Source organism: Pelecanus crispus, chromosome 13 (assembly GCF_030463565.1).
Source record: "Pelecanus crispus isolate bPelCri1 chromosome 13, bPelCri1.pri, whole genome shotgun sequence".
NCBI lineage: Eukaryota > Metazoa > Chordata > Aves > Pelecaniformes > Pelecanidae > Pelecanus > Pelecanus crispus.
This window is the reverse complement of record NC_134655.1, coordinates 22,376,180-22,391,336: the sequence shown is the minus strand read 5'-3', so window position 1 is coordinate 22,391,336 and position 15,157 is coordinate 22,376,180. Positions and strand designations below refer to the sequence as shown.

At 36.6% G+C, this 15,157-nt stretch overlaps 1 protein-coding gene across 1 annotated transcript in view; it reads left to right on the top strand.

Annotated features, from left to right (window-relative positions):
* The window catches only part of LOC142594812 (connector enhancer of kinase suppressor of ras 2-like), a 209,725-nt gene that overhangs the window by 65,955 nt on the left and 128,613 nt on the right, over positions 1-15,157 (top strand). Inside the window, exon 3 of the mRNA XM_075720442.1 lies at positions 9,223-9,386. Coding sequence (XP_075576557.1) covers positions 9,223-9,386 — 164 coding nt within the window. The remainder of the gene's footprint in view (positions 1-9,222; positions 9,387-15,157) is intronic.

The following is a 15,157-nucleotide window of genomic DNA, read 5'->3' as shown; positions in this document are numbered from 1 at the left end:
TTATGCTGATTCTACGTTTTGGTTTGAGTATAAATCAAGATTCTTCTGACTATGAATCCATTTTTTGCCATGTGAATTTATTTTATATTGTCTTTTTACCTAATCCTAAAAGTTTTTTAAAATGTTGATATGTATCTCAGGATGTCTGGAACAACAGCTGGGATGGAGATCATAAGTTTGCCATCTCAGCAAATAAAACAGAAAACAAAGTAAAGAATTGTCAAATGTGGCTTTCGTATGGAGTAGGTTGAAAAGCATGTATGTTGGCGGTGGTGTCAGCTTAAGCATCTGCTCTTTCATCCGCTGGTCTATTCCACCTCGTCTGTGTCAGTTAAAAATAGCTGGTATCAGAAAGGAGTGAAGTTAACATAGAGCAGTTTCTGACCCAGTTCACTACGTGGCGGCACACGGAGTCGTACGAAGCACGAGGAGCAGGATGTACACGGGAACCACTCTAAGGTGGAACCAATGCTTCTGCCAGAACAGATTCTCATCAAACTCTGTCTCAAAAAAGTAAAGCAATGTGTTACATGAGTCCAGTGCAGGAAATAGATAGAAGTACTTGTCTTGCATTCGGCCAAAGCATTTATCTTTTAAAATAAATGTAACAAGGCAGATTCAGTGTCCCAAGTATTCTCAGCTTAGTCACACTGGAATGTGGAAGCATATATAAATGGGAGGTGTTGGCTTTTAGAGGCTTGCTAGCACTTCCAGGTCATTCTTCAGCTATGCTGCTTCAAAAAAGGCTGGAGGCTGTTGCTATATATTTATCAAGGAGAAAATTAATGAGGCTAAGGAAAGACTTAAATTTATATTAGCAGAGAGCACTAATAAAGACACTTCTGTGTTTTATCACTTTTTTAATGGGAATTTCATCAGTAACAGCATCAGTGACATATCTCGAGGTTAAGATTGTTGTGAAATGCGACAGGAAGGAGCATGCTCTTGTGTCTGAAAATGTGATACATTCTCTGAGTGTGACACTTTTCTTCCAGAAACATCTTTAAGGTCAGATGTAGTTCCATCAAGCTTCTTGAAAGTGCTATTTATTACTTCCGTGATAATACCACAGCTCAACACCACCTGTCAGCTTGTGAAGAAAAAGTTAGAATGTCTTCACTTTCTATTATTCAGTCATAGGTAATGAAGGCAGAACTATATTAAGTCATTTGCTCCATAATATGAATGTCAATTTAGGGGTGATGGCATATCATTAAATCAAATTTTGTAAGTGCAGCAGTTTGTTCATTTGTTATTAATATTGCTTGACACATCCCCTTACAAAACTTTCTCAGATGCTCTGAACCCTTAAAATACTAATTTCAGCACAGCTTTTTGTCTTGATAACATAGTTATCTTGGAAAAATGCTGCTAAAAAGAGCTTGTAGTTATAGACACTGTGATTATGGGAAAGCCTGTTGCTTTCGCCATGCTAAAAAAAAAAAAAAAGTTACAGTGATGATGTAGTATTCCCATTGGTTTTGCATACGGGATAGAATTTGGGAGGATGGTTTGTGTCTGACATACACTCTTGATGAAGTGGCTGTGATGTTTGCCCTTATTCACAGAGGAGGACACTTCGGAGAAGAAAAAAAGGGTATTTAAATGCTTAGGAACTTGCTATGGATTTTTACATGTCTTGAGGATTATGTCCCTTTTACAAAAGGTTCTTGTGGCTGAGGAGATCTGTCATTGCAAGTGAAGGTCTGACCTGTTCTGGGGAGAGAAGAGGAACCAAGGTCGGAAGCTTCCATCTCCTTCCAGCTTGCGCTCCCATAACACTGGTTCCCTGCTGGTACGGAGGAGAGGAAGCTGCCTTATTCACGCAGAGAAAAATACAAGAATAGGGACAGTGCGGAAGGAGAAAAAACGTGATGGCTGGAAATGGAGGCTGGCAGTAAATGAAGGGAGCTGAAGATATGCAGGGTTTTGCTAGGGGAAAACACTGAGAATTTCGTGATAAGAATTAGGAGGGTGAGCGGATACTTGTAACTGGGACTGCTGAGGCAGTGACACTGGCGTGTGGGATGTAGCTGAGGGATGAGGACGGGAGAGGCTGAGGATAAGGGAGCCCTCTGAATGAAAGGCCAGGAGCAGAACTGGTCTGGCTGGCCAAGAGCCCAGCGGTGCTGGCCGGATGCTGGTGCCTGAGCACGTCTGCAGGGGCTCCGACGGGCACGTGTGGAGCCTGGCGCTGTCCGGAGAGGGGAACGGGAGCAAGAGAAGTGGCTTGTGGACCTGCGCAGCCTTAGCCAGAGGTCCGAGACAAGTGGAAGAGGTTATGTCCAGCAAAGTCCAGTCCACTTTGAAGCCTGGAATGGAAGTGAACATTTTTGGTGTCAGTCGGTGTCTGGGAAACACCCATTCAAAGCGCTCCTCCTGCTCTCGTTCCTGTTCATGCAGATGATGGATCTATAAATTCAAGTAGCAGAAGTCTGCCTGTATTTGCATCTAAAACATCCATCTGGATCTGTGTGAATATTATAGTGACGCAGAGGAAATTCATCCGGGAAGCAACATTTAAACACATTATACTTGCACAGTCAAGCATTTAAAGGTCAGATAATGCTAGAATTGAGGGATTTTTTTTTTTTTTTTTTTTTTTCAGAATAATCTTAATTCTTTCCTTTTCGTGTGGTTGTCCATTCACGCTATGGCTTGCGATTTTCAATGTAGTTTTTGGATGAAATTTTGTAATCTAGCTACTACATTGCTATAGATCAGGTTTGTAACAAGTAGGCTTAAAGATGCAAAATACTTCATGTTACTATCTAGTTTTTAGATAGAATCTAAACTTTAGGAAAGTTTAAGTCTGAAATGCTCCAAGCTTGGTGCTTTAGAGTATTTTCAAATGTATTCCCTTTGTCTTTGTCTTTCTCTGAATTGTGGGGGTATGAAGATCCTTTTCTCCAGGCACTCTAAACAGGTGGGATTTTTTCCCCCCCTCCTGAACAGGCTTAAGAACAAACAGCTGATATTTCAGAGTCAGCTTAGTGTGAATGCTCCTGAGGATTATGTTCTTTCTTTATTTGGACTGAATACTTCTTAAAAGGCTTTTAATGTCATTGAGAAAAAATACCCACCTGATGATTTTCATTGTTACAAGTTATATAAGAATTGGAAAAGATCCACTGTGCCTAAGCCCAGTGTAATAAATCAAAGGGGTTTTTGATCAAGAACACCCGTGAATTGATGTCTGTATTCAATAAAATTGCATTTAGGAAAAGGCATGCATTCTCCACCTACTTCAATTTCTTCCAGATCTTTCTAGCTAGCTGCCAAATACTGCTTTATATGGAAAATACCACTTGGGGTTTTGGGGTGGTTTTTTGGTGGGTTGTTTTTTTTTTTTAGTAATAACTACTGCTTGGACTGAGCCTGTACATGCTGTTAAACAATGGATATATTTAAGCAGATCTGCATATGTAAACTGAAGGTTGTGACACTGGCAGAAGTTTGTGCTGACTTCCCCAATTAATTAGATAATTTTCAGCACAGAAAGGAGAGTTTCCTTGTTAATAGTCAATAGCTAATTTTCTGGACTTGCAAGTTGCTTTGCCTAGGAAGAGAAGCCATTGGTGGAATTGGGTGAGGTGTCTCAGGTGCAGTCCTGTTTATTTGGAAGGTCATGTCCGAGGTCACTTGCAAAAACCCAGCAGGAATCAAACAATATGTTTCTTTTTTTATGGTTCCAAACCTGCTTCAGCAGTCTTCCTCTCTGTGCCTTTTCTCAAAGCGCACACAGTTTGCGGTTGTCTCTTACCTTTTCTGTTCCCTTCTTTGCAGTGTTTCTGTCCTTTTTTTTTATCCTTGTCACCCAGAGGTAGTTTCAGTACAATCAGTTTTCTTTTGAATTACCAGATGACCCTGGCTCACAACTTGGCTCACACTCCCGAGACGCATGTGTGGGTGCAGGGAGTGTTCCTGAGCGCGCTGTGGTTGTATTATACAAGGTATCTGCCCTCACAAACAAGCGCAGTCACCGTTTGCATTTATCTTCACTGAAGGACACATCAGCTTTAGTGGATTTCCTCCAACATCTAGCACAACATTTGAAAATTGATTTTGTCCCTGTTTGATTTATTGATTTTTTTTTTTTTCCTCACAAGTCACCATTCTGCAACAACAGTTGTTGTATAGCTTCTATTAGTCAAACGAGATACATTAATAGGAATATTAATTTGCTCTTGGCAGACCAAAGTGTAATCCTTCTGAACAAACAGAGATCAATTCCATTGACTTCCAGGTTTTGACACTTGTATCTATACATCAAATTTGCTGTTGTGTGTAAGCCTTTGTGCAATTGTGATTTTAGTATTCTGCTATGTGCTTTTTATTTTAAAAATAATTTTAATTAGGAAAAATACTAAATGCTTTCTTAGACCTTAATCAAAGTGGTTTTGACTACTTTGCCAAAGTGGCCATAAGCGGGCTCTAACTCTTCCTTGCATCAGTGCTAAACTGCAGGAGTCAGGAGTGGTAAACACATTTCCACTGAGCTGTTTTCCTTCTCTTTCATCCTAGACCCTAAAAGCAGAATGAGCAATGTTGCATTTTTATACCAGAGTGTATCACTTGGTATACCCTCTTCTGTCAGAAGAATCACCTTGTGCGAGCAGTCATGTCTGTGACAAGCTGAACTGGCAAGGACCCTGCCTGTCTGCCCTCCCTGTCACCCCTCCACTTCACAGCCAGTGTGCTGCTCTTCTAGCCAGCTGCCGTATATTTTCTTCTGGGAATAATGATGTAGTATGAACAAAACCATCATTTGGTCAGGAATTTTCAGGATAGGTTACAAAACCAACATAGTTTGCAGTAAGTAGCAAAACTCTGTTAAAATACATGAAAAAGGAGAAAAGAATAAATGTAATTTATGGAGAGATTTATGAAAAACTGGAAATGACAGACTTTTTAACTTAGAAATTACTCCTCTTTTGTGATTGATCGCACTTGACAAAGTTATCACCATATTTCTCCCCTGTGAGAGCTGCCTTGTCTGCATAATTTGACTTCCTGCACAGAGGGCAACAACCTGTGCTTTTCCTTCATTTACTTTTATAGTATTTTTTTTTTTCCAGTATCCCTGTCTAATGCCAGAGAGAAAGGGACAGATCTTTATGTAACATGTTTGTGCTTTTAACATAAAAAAACCCTGATGTTTGTTGACATCAATGGAAAGATTCATTTTCATCTCAGTGGGTCTTATTGCCCACAATCTGTAGCATCTCTTCTGTAATGTTCACTCCGAGTTAATACTTAAATCTGATTTTTAGCTAGCTCTACAGAGAATTTTTTTTATAACATGTTGGTTTGCTTTGTTTTAATGATCCCTTTTTTCTTAATTATGGAGTTCAGAAAATAAACATTTTAAAGCTAACTGACTTTTTATTTCTTGCCCTTTTCCCTAACTTTTTTCTGCCTCCTTTCTTTTTCATGTTTCCTTGATTTAGGCAATTTACTACATGCCTTATTTGCAGAACCATAGTTTGCAGTAAACATACGAGATCCTTGTTTTCCTCTACTCTTTGAATACAGAGATAAAGTTTTCCTGGTCCACGCAGATGCAATAAGGTTTCTTTTTACTTAAAAATGGGAAGAGACAATATAGTAGATTTCTCATCATGGATGTTAAGTCTCAGCTTTAAAATAAAGCATACGTGTTTAAACCCTTTTCCTTGAATTAGTTTATTGTACTATGAAAGATATACTGGTTAGTTACAAACCAAAAAAAGTAAGAATGTGCAGAAACAGAGCCACAAGCCTGTGTGTTTCTTGCCTAACTCTGACACTGTGTAACTTGGGAATAGTGGTTTAATTTTATTTACTTAATATAAAACAGAGTGAGTGCCCCTTACTTCTTTGTAGTTATGAATCCTAACTAATAGATAGACAAAGTCTTATCTGTAAATGGAAATTATATCAAGAAAATTGCATAAAGAGCACTAATGAGGCCTAAATGGCTTGAGGAAATAAATATTCCATTTGGCTTTGGTGAGTCAAAATGATCACATTTTGTACTCTTTCTAATTACATCTTTGATATTTTCATGCTAAAAACAATTACAGCCATGATAAAGAATGAAACTACTGATAGCTCAATTCTTGCTTTGTAACACCTCACACTTACCAAACACAAAATTTTACATCACAAGAAAAGGAGCAATGGAATACAATACCTAGCTCCTGGATAGACAGAGAAGCAGAGCGCAATGGGCAAGTATTTCCTTTTTTGTGTGTATTTATTAGATACCGTCATGCTATGAGACAGCCTGGTCCTTTAATGATATATTTCTGTATTCTGTTGTCAACTGCCATACTGTTTGCACCATTAAGTAAACGCCTTCTAAAGATGCCCTGGAGAGCTATTACAGAGCAGTATGAATAATACAAATTTCATATTTTGCTCTTCTGTCATACATCCTCTCTGGCACAAAGGCACATGTAATACATCTGGCTACACAGTTTTCATAGGATGTCACATTCATTAGGTATTTTCTAAATCTTTCTGAACACTGCAAATGCTTATTTGTGGCCTCTGATACTATTTTTTTTTAATTAATTTGCCTCGCTTTTGTTCAAAATAATTTAACTTCTGGTATCAGTTTCAGTGACTTTTTCTGATGAGTTTTTGGCAAATATTCACTAAGAACATATCTGGAACACATGGGTTTTGGAGTTTGCTCTGAAAATACTTCTAAGAATTGTTCTTGAGCAAGCAGGGAACGCAAATGTGTAATGGCTCTGGATTTCAAATGTTAAATGCAGAACTTGCAGTGATCGGTTTTCACCTAATCCAAACTGAAATACACTTGCATAAAATCATTCATTAAATCATTTAAAACCATGAACAGATGCAGAGAAATAGTCTCCTGTTTGCAGACCATTCCAGAACAGAGAAAAGGCATCAGTTACAGACTGCTGATTTGAGTTTTAAAACAAAATAAAACCCCAAACAAAATGCAAACTACCTCTTATTTATGAATAACAACACAAAGTATGACATTTTATATCATTAATCTAGTTTTGTATGGGATATATGTATAAGTGACTGTAAAGCTGTGCATGTTACTTGGTAAATGATAAATGAGCACTATAACATAACTTAGGACTATCAGTTTATAGAGTAAATAATTGAATAATTTTGAAAGACAAGTTAATTGAAGGGAACTGCAATATATCCCCTTGTATTTATGGAAGAGAAGACAAATACGTTGTTCTGTTTTATTCAATTCCTGTTTTGTCACAGTCCTTGTGTCTCAACTGAATTATGTTGGCTTAATGGAGACTTAATGTGGTAATATTCAGCATGCCAAATATAAGGAGTCAGATCTTTCTTTCTCAGATATTCTGTTTAAAAAACTGAGAATAGAAAAACATGGACAATAACAACTATTTTTGTCTACAGGATGGTTTTAAGTTTCACGTTTTCTGACTTCAGTTTCCACAAGCTTTCACTTCCCCAGCGGCTGGTTTGGTTATTCTGACCAAGTCCTCCTACAACTTTTAGAAATTCGTCTCTGGACGCTAACTAATCCCAGCATTCAGTCAGGCTGGGGTATTGCATGTTACTTGTGTGTTAGTTAGCTAATATTTTCTATTACAATGAGATAGACCAATTTTATTAGATCAAATTAAATCACCTAATATTATCTAAGAAGGTATGCTTATAAATGGAGTAATAGCTAGTAATGTAGTTTTCAAATATGTTTTCAGTGAACTTCCTTCATCCTCTTGTTTAACTCAGTTTAGCATTCCTGTGCTAATTTGGAGGAATATATTTCTGTTCATCATTGCCAAACTGTATCATCTGGTTACTTAAAAGGACCTTTGTGGTTCAAAAAATGTTAAAATAACTACAAATTTCCCTTTGAAAAGATACTAAGGTACATGATAGAATTATCTGTTTCTTTACACTAATAATCCAGGAAATGAAGACAACATTAACTTCTGCTTTATTTCTGTTTGTTGCATATATGAGAACTTTTAAACAGACAAATGAGGACCGTATTGTTCATATGTCTATTGCTTTCCTTTTCTTTATATACATTGTGTTTTCTTAGTGTTTGCATGCACATTTTCTCCTTAATTTAACCATAATGGTAAATTCATGTGTGTTTAATAGAAGGCTGCATGCAGAAATTACGATATTTCAAAGCTCTATCTTCCTTAAATGTCCAAGTTGGTTATTTCTGTGGTTTCTGGATATCTGTACTTTTTATGGATCTTGGGTTTACTTGCTTCACTGTAGGACAAATAATTGAGAATCAAAGTGTTCTATTTACTCTACTTAGTAGGTGAAATTATTGAAGCCGAATTTTTGTAGGTGTCCAGAAAATCATATGCATATCAGGTTTTTACTGAATCTAGTACAATTCTAGGCAGAGTCCTTGAGGGAACTCTGCATAACCTCGCATAGCTTTCAATAACAAGAGTCTGGTGTTCAACTAATTGTTATAGCTGGAAACTTAAAGCATGTGTGGATCTGAAACAGATTTGGAGGAATGAAAACTATTTCAACTTATGTTGTTAATCAGTCCCTTCTCTGGCCTGAGAAATAGAATAATGTGGCAGCTACCAAACTTGTTATTCTTTACCATATAAAGTTTCAGGGCGAAATGGAATAATTCTTTGTGCATGGGTAAAATTGTATTATTAATCAAAGGTTTTGTAACAAAACCATTTGTATGTTATTGAGTTTCAGAAAGTTGGGTAGTTTGACTCGGGGGAAAAAAAAAAAAATGGCACTGGGTGTAGCAGAGTTAGTGTATGTGGTTACTGAGCCTGCAAAACCCTCTTCCTAATCAGTGGTAGCCACACCGTATGACTTTGAAGCGTCCTACAAGAGGACTACCAGGAAGAATATGCTCCTAATCATAAGCTAAACTTACATTTAGGTCTTCATGACATCATAAGAAAAAGGTTTTCTATAACGTCACTCTCCATGCTGCTTTGTCCTTCCCCCTGTCTCCCCAATAAGTACCATGAAGATTTAAAATTAGTGTTAAAATATTTAAGAATGTTGAAAATAATGTCAGTAATTTAAACTTTTCTCTTTAGTAGTATGGTCTATACTATGTAAGTTAAATTATTTTTTGCACTTTTTCCATAATAGAAACAAGGAACTATACTTGTATTTCCAAGAAATGTCTGTATTTGTGAATTACAGAATTATGATTGTTCCTGTTCTCTGAATGTGCATTGTTGTTTTTTTTTTTTTAAATAGGCCTTGATGATTGCCTCCAACAATACATAAAAAATTTTGAAAGAGAAAAGATCAATGGCGAACAGCTGCTACACATCACTCATCAAGAGCTTGAGGAACTGGGAGTCACTCGCATTGGCCACCAAGAACTGATACTGGAAGCAGTTGATCTGCTATGTGCGTTGGTAAGTGATTTCTTGCATCATTCATCTTAATAATCTGGGTTTATAAATTTCCAAACTGAAACTAAAATAATATAGACTGCACTCTACAGCTATATGCTTGTACAGACACAGTGGCTTTGTTTCATTAAAGGACAGACATGTACAGGCTTCTTTCAGCTGTAAAGAAACTATATATATCCATTTTCTGATTACGGTGGTCTTTTATTGCTCTTCCTCTAACTTTCTTCATCTTGCATTCCAATACTGTTGACTATCGCTACTGGCATCCATATGGTTCTGTAATTATATGCCATATGCCCTCATATTTCACTGACATTTGCCACACTATAGTAAACCAAGTAGACCTGAGTGTTTTAAGCATGCCAACATTCAAAAGGATGGTACTAAGGAGCCAGAAGGTAATGCTAATTAGACTGGAAGATTGTTTAAAATGAGCTGTAAGACAAGATTGGAATGATAAAATTGACTTTATCTAAAGTACAGACACATGTGTCAATTTAAAGGGCTTTTTTAGCAACCTGCAAGCATCCAAATTTGGAAGAACATTGTTTTTTCATATAACAGGTTATTAATCCAGTTAGCCTCTTAACAAAGTATTTGATATCAGAAAATTCTTTTTTTTCTTCTGTTATTTAATTCCTACCAGCTAATAAATGCAATGTATTAACTTAATTCTAAAGCAAAAATGTAGGTGAACAGGTAGAAAATACTGGAAATACAAAAAGATAAACCAGTAAAATTATGTAGGTAAATTACATATGACAGTCCCAGTATTTTACTACTTCATGGGGAGTTCTGCTTTTGCACAAACGAGGTTATCCTGTGGGATTTTGGTAAGATAAATTGTCTCTAACAGGGAAACTGGCACTTAGCAGTAAAATGGAAAACAAGTGGGAAAAATGCACTTGATCTAAGAAAAAATCTGTATGAATACCTTTTTTTATGCATATGCTTCTTGCAAGTACCTCTAATTACAACATACACTTAACGTAGCTTGAGATCTACTCCTACAAGGTAAATAACACATATGACAAATCAGAGAAATGCTTTTTGGCCTTGATGCAACCATACCTGTAAACTGGTGCGTACTGCATAACCCAACAAACTTTTGTCTTTTGGAAATGGTTAAAATTGAACTCAAGAGCTTTTTCTCTGAAACATTATTTTCCACATAAAAGGAACCTAAATACCCCACAATGCTACGTTATGTTATCTAAAGAACAATGCAGTGCTGTGCCCTGTCACTAGTCAGGAAGAGCAGACCCAAGAAGTTTCCTCTGGAAAGAGAATGCCCTTTGGTCAAGTGTGCCCATTAGGTGGACGCTTGCTGATTTTTTTTTTTTTTTTTTAAATTATTATTATTTTTTCTTTTTTAAACAAAGAAACTGTACCTCTTAAATGCTGGCACTGCTTCTGGTCAATAGTGCAGCTCGTCTCTTACTGTGCTGTCTCATGACCTTACTTTTTCTTTTAAAGCACGATGGGGATTTTCCACCTCCTGGTATCACTTATTTAGCCTCCTGCCTTTAAGCCCTTACCTCTCCTTTCTCACTCTGTCTCTGAAATGCCTGCTTTTTTTTTTCCTGCTTTTAAATTTTTATCTTCCTGCCCATTCCATGTGCTTTCTGCTGAGTGAGTCTGCTGCCTGCGGCTCTGCTCTTGGGGGTATTCTCTCGCTTCTGACATTTCTGCTTTGCTGTTAAGCACAACACATTCTTCAATTCTTGCAGCTTCTTACTGAGCCAGGATCACAAGTAAAAGTTTTACTAGACCAAGTATAATACCTATTTTTAATCTGTAATAATTTATAAGAATTTTAATCTGTGTAACCAAAAAGCATCACTAAGAATGTCTCTTAATTCTTTTAAATAATGACAATAACAGAATGGTAGGTGATCTGATGCTGCCATTATTAATGACTGAAATACACTTCTAAAACATTGCAGTTGTGTTCTTATTCTGTGCTAAACCTGGAAACATGAATAGATTAGTGCACTAAAATCTGACTGCTGGTTAAGTGATCAGTGAAAATTGTGAATCTGAGTTCATCACTGTAATGGATTTTTAGACTAGCTAGTCAAAAAAAACAGAGGAAAGACCTTATTTAAAAAGTAATTAAAAAAAAAAAAAAGGGGGGCGGGTTGTAGGGATATCTGTGTTTTGTTTATGCCACTAAACAGGAACTAACATATAAGAAATTATTTAAATCAGAATGTCTTGAGGAGCATGTCATTTTACCCCTGATTTCCTGAGTTACATTACAAGCAAATTCAATATGGTTTATGGGCAGCTAGAATACAACCCCGGTAAGTCAGTGAGATGTCAATGCATTACTGCATTGTGTGTGTGCTTGTATAGATGGACAGGGTGCATACAGTACAGAGTAAGTATATTTGTAAACTCATATATACATACATTTTAAAAAAAAAAAAGTTCAAAGCTTGTTATGAAAAAAATTGAGGGGGAACATCAATTCAAACAGTCTGGTCTAAAATTCCACTTGTGGAGGGTTGGTAACAGCAGGAGCAATAGTTTGTTCTCTCCCTCCGTCCCTCCGTTTGCCCCGTTCAGTGCGGCATGTGTTCCCAGTCCCATGCTGGCAGAGCATCCACCGTGCTATGCACACTGTGTTTTCTTCCAATCTGGATCAGAGAGAGCTGCATTCCTCTTTACATCAATATATGTCAGCACTACTTTGTACTCTGCATATCATCCATTCACTGGGCTGTGTCAATGAGCATTGATTTTTTTTTTTTTTTTTTTTTTTTTTTTTTTCCCCTTCCGTACATGGATTTCTTAATTGATTTCTGTTTGGCAATTGGCAGTGTCCAAGGTACATGACCCATTTCTTCCAGGCAGCATTAGCAGGATGTTCCACTCCATCTTAGCTAGATGGGTTGTATAACGCTTTAAACAGAAGCATCTCCAATGTGCTGTAGAAACCTCTCAGGTAAGCTTGGGCTCAGTGATGCATCAGGAATTCAGCTGCACGTTGGTCACGAGTTTAGCTGCAGAACAGCTATGTTGCTTCAGGAAACCAAGAGAAATTTTGACTGTCTTAGCTCAAGCTCTTGGAACACACTGAAAGTGCGTGTTGCGATACCGTAGTTTCCATATGTGCTCCCCAAGGGCCTGGCCATCAGCCCGCTGGCTTTTGGGGGCATGCGGAGTAGTTGTTTGGGGTTACACATCAAAGAGCAATGTCTCTGCTTCTCTCATAGTGATGCAAACCATTACACAGCATAAACATAACTAAATCCATAATTAGGGTTCTAAGTGCAAGAGAAAACAAAAAATAAAGGCAGCACCTCCCGTGTTTTTTCTTCCCTGTCCTAAACCGCTTACTTACTAGACTCTCATGCAAATTATTAAGGCAGGGAAGGTTTAGTTGAGAAATCTACCACACATTTGCCCTCTATGATTTTTATATCCACTTTTCATAAACATGAAAAAAATATAAACTAATATCTTGGTTAATTGATTCAAACTATCATATTATTTCTGAGTAAAATCAGAAGAGATTTTACTAATGTGTACAATCACAGATCATAATTTTTCTTTTGAAAGAAAGCTGAATTCAGAGCTTTCTTTAACTGGGCATTACATCTGAGAATCCTATCTAGAAAAGATTTTACATTGGAAGAAGAAGAACTACTGCAGTAGGAAAGAAAGAGATGTAAGAAATGTAAAAGGAAAAAAATAGAAGTATCCGAGACACCTGTAAATAACAGAAGTGGCAGTATTGTAATATAAGGTAAAATACATATACTTCTGAAAATTAAGTAATTTTAACAGCTAGAATAATCTGGGTTTTGAAAGGGTGAAATTGAAGTGCAGAAAGTGAGAGTATCTTTCACTGTAGGCGGGATAGTACTGGCACTTTCTTGGGATTGCTCAGGGTTGAATTTACGTGCTGTGAAAGGAAAAGTCATAGATGAGCCATGGTTTCAGCTTCGATTCTTTGACCATTCTAGAAAGACATTTTTGAGTAGTGTTTTAACTAAGAAGAAAATTGGGAATGATGGCTGTGGGGGGAAAATGCTATCTTAAACATCAAAGACCTTTCTTACTAGTGTGGTCAGAAGCTGCTCTGCAATTATTTATTTGAAGTGACCTAAATAACATCTATGGACTAAAAAGTGCAGGCCATTTAGGATTTGGACTGTAATTTTATTAAAGCTGAAATACTAATCTGGATATGTATTGGAGGACTAGATGCACAAAGGCATTGGCTGACTTTGAAGAAAGTACTAGGGCCTGGGGAAAATAATTCTTCGATGGACAGTAAAATATACTGGAAAGAAGAAAAAGGAGTACTTTTGAGGACAACATGGGCTGCTCTTCAAATCTATGCAAGTAAATTTAATTTAATTAGGACAGTATTGGAGTCAGTATGTTGTTAAAGCCCACACAATTAAAATATAAACAGCCTAGTGGGAAGGAAGGCTTTCATAATGAACGGCAGAAAAATGAACGTAAAATGAAAAGCATGCTCCAATATAGATTGTATCTAAAGTAATTAAAAGTATTGTTAATTCATAGGCATTCAGCTAGTGAATTAGGCACTCTGCTGTGATAGCATTCAAGGAGAAATAGGTTAGAAAATTTCTCTCTCTGCAGTTACTGCAAAAGCTAGCAACCCAAGCATGAGAGTTTCTCTGCTAGAAGGCAAAATAAAGTCACCTGTGGGTCAACATGTTCATAACAACTGGTGTGAGTTTAATTTGCTTGCATTATTTACTACTTTTTTTACTCAATGTATGGGACATAGTTACAAAACACATATGCTTTGGTTTTTTCCTAACATTTTTCTAACATATTTCTTTATTAGGCATCTCTCTAACAAAATTACAACAGTAACAGTATTTTGTTGGTCAGATGGAAAGCAGCTTGCAATAATTTATTTTGAAGTATGCCATGCTGAAGATGAAGCAGCCAGACTTTCACAGTTGTCTGTATCTATTGATAACATTGTTCGTATTAAAATTATTCAAGTTTTGCTTAAACTAATACTACTTTTTAATGGCCATACCCACAATGATGTCTCTTGAGATCCTTTTCGTCTTTCATTCTGCTGATGCACTTTTTGATTTGCCAGTACTGTGAGTATATTGGGAAGTATTTTTTCTTACTTTACTTGATATGTAATCCAAGTGTCATTTTTAACAAGTCATTTGATATGTTGCATACTTATTTCCCCCCCATATTTCAAAGGTTATTCAAAGGTAATTATTCTAGACTAAAATCTCCATTTTATTTAGATATTGACGCTTCAATAGACAGAAATAAACCTTCTTTCTTTAAAATGGAATGCCATCTCTCTTAGTGAGAGATGAAGAGATATTCCATCTCCTCAGTATAATGAGGAACCTGGCACATACATTATTTTTGTCTATACAAACATACATGCATCCAGAGAGCTTTATTAATCTTAATTGGAAAAGAGGTTCAACTTTTGGCAGTCCAGAGCTATTTATTATGTTATGCCAAACCATTGAATTAATACTATTGAATGGTTTAGTTAATTATTCCACATATTAGAAAGGAGGTCTCATCTTTTGCTTAGCCTAATTAGCTGCCTTATTCTTTTTTTAGCCTTCCAAATCATGCAATTTGGAAAAATAAACTATTATAAGGATTCTCCGTTGTTTTTTCTCATTTTAAAGTCTGTTGCAAATTTTTGCATTTTAAAAAAAATCTTTTAGGATCAGGACATTGGAGAAAGATAATTAAGTGTGTACAAACAGTTCACAGTAGCCTAAGGTACTTTT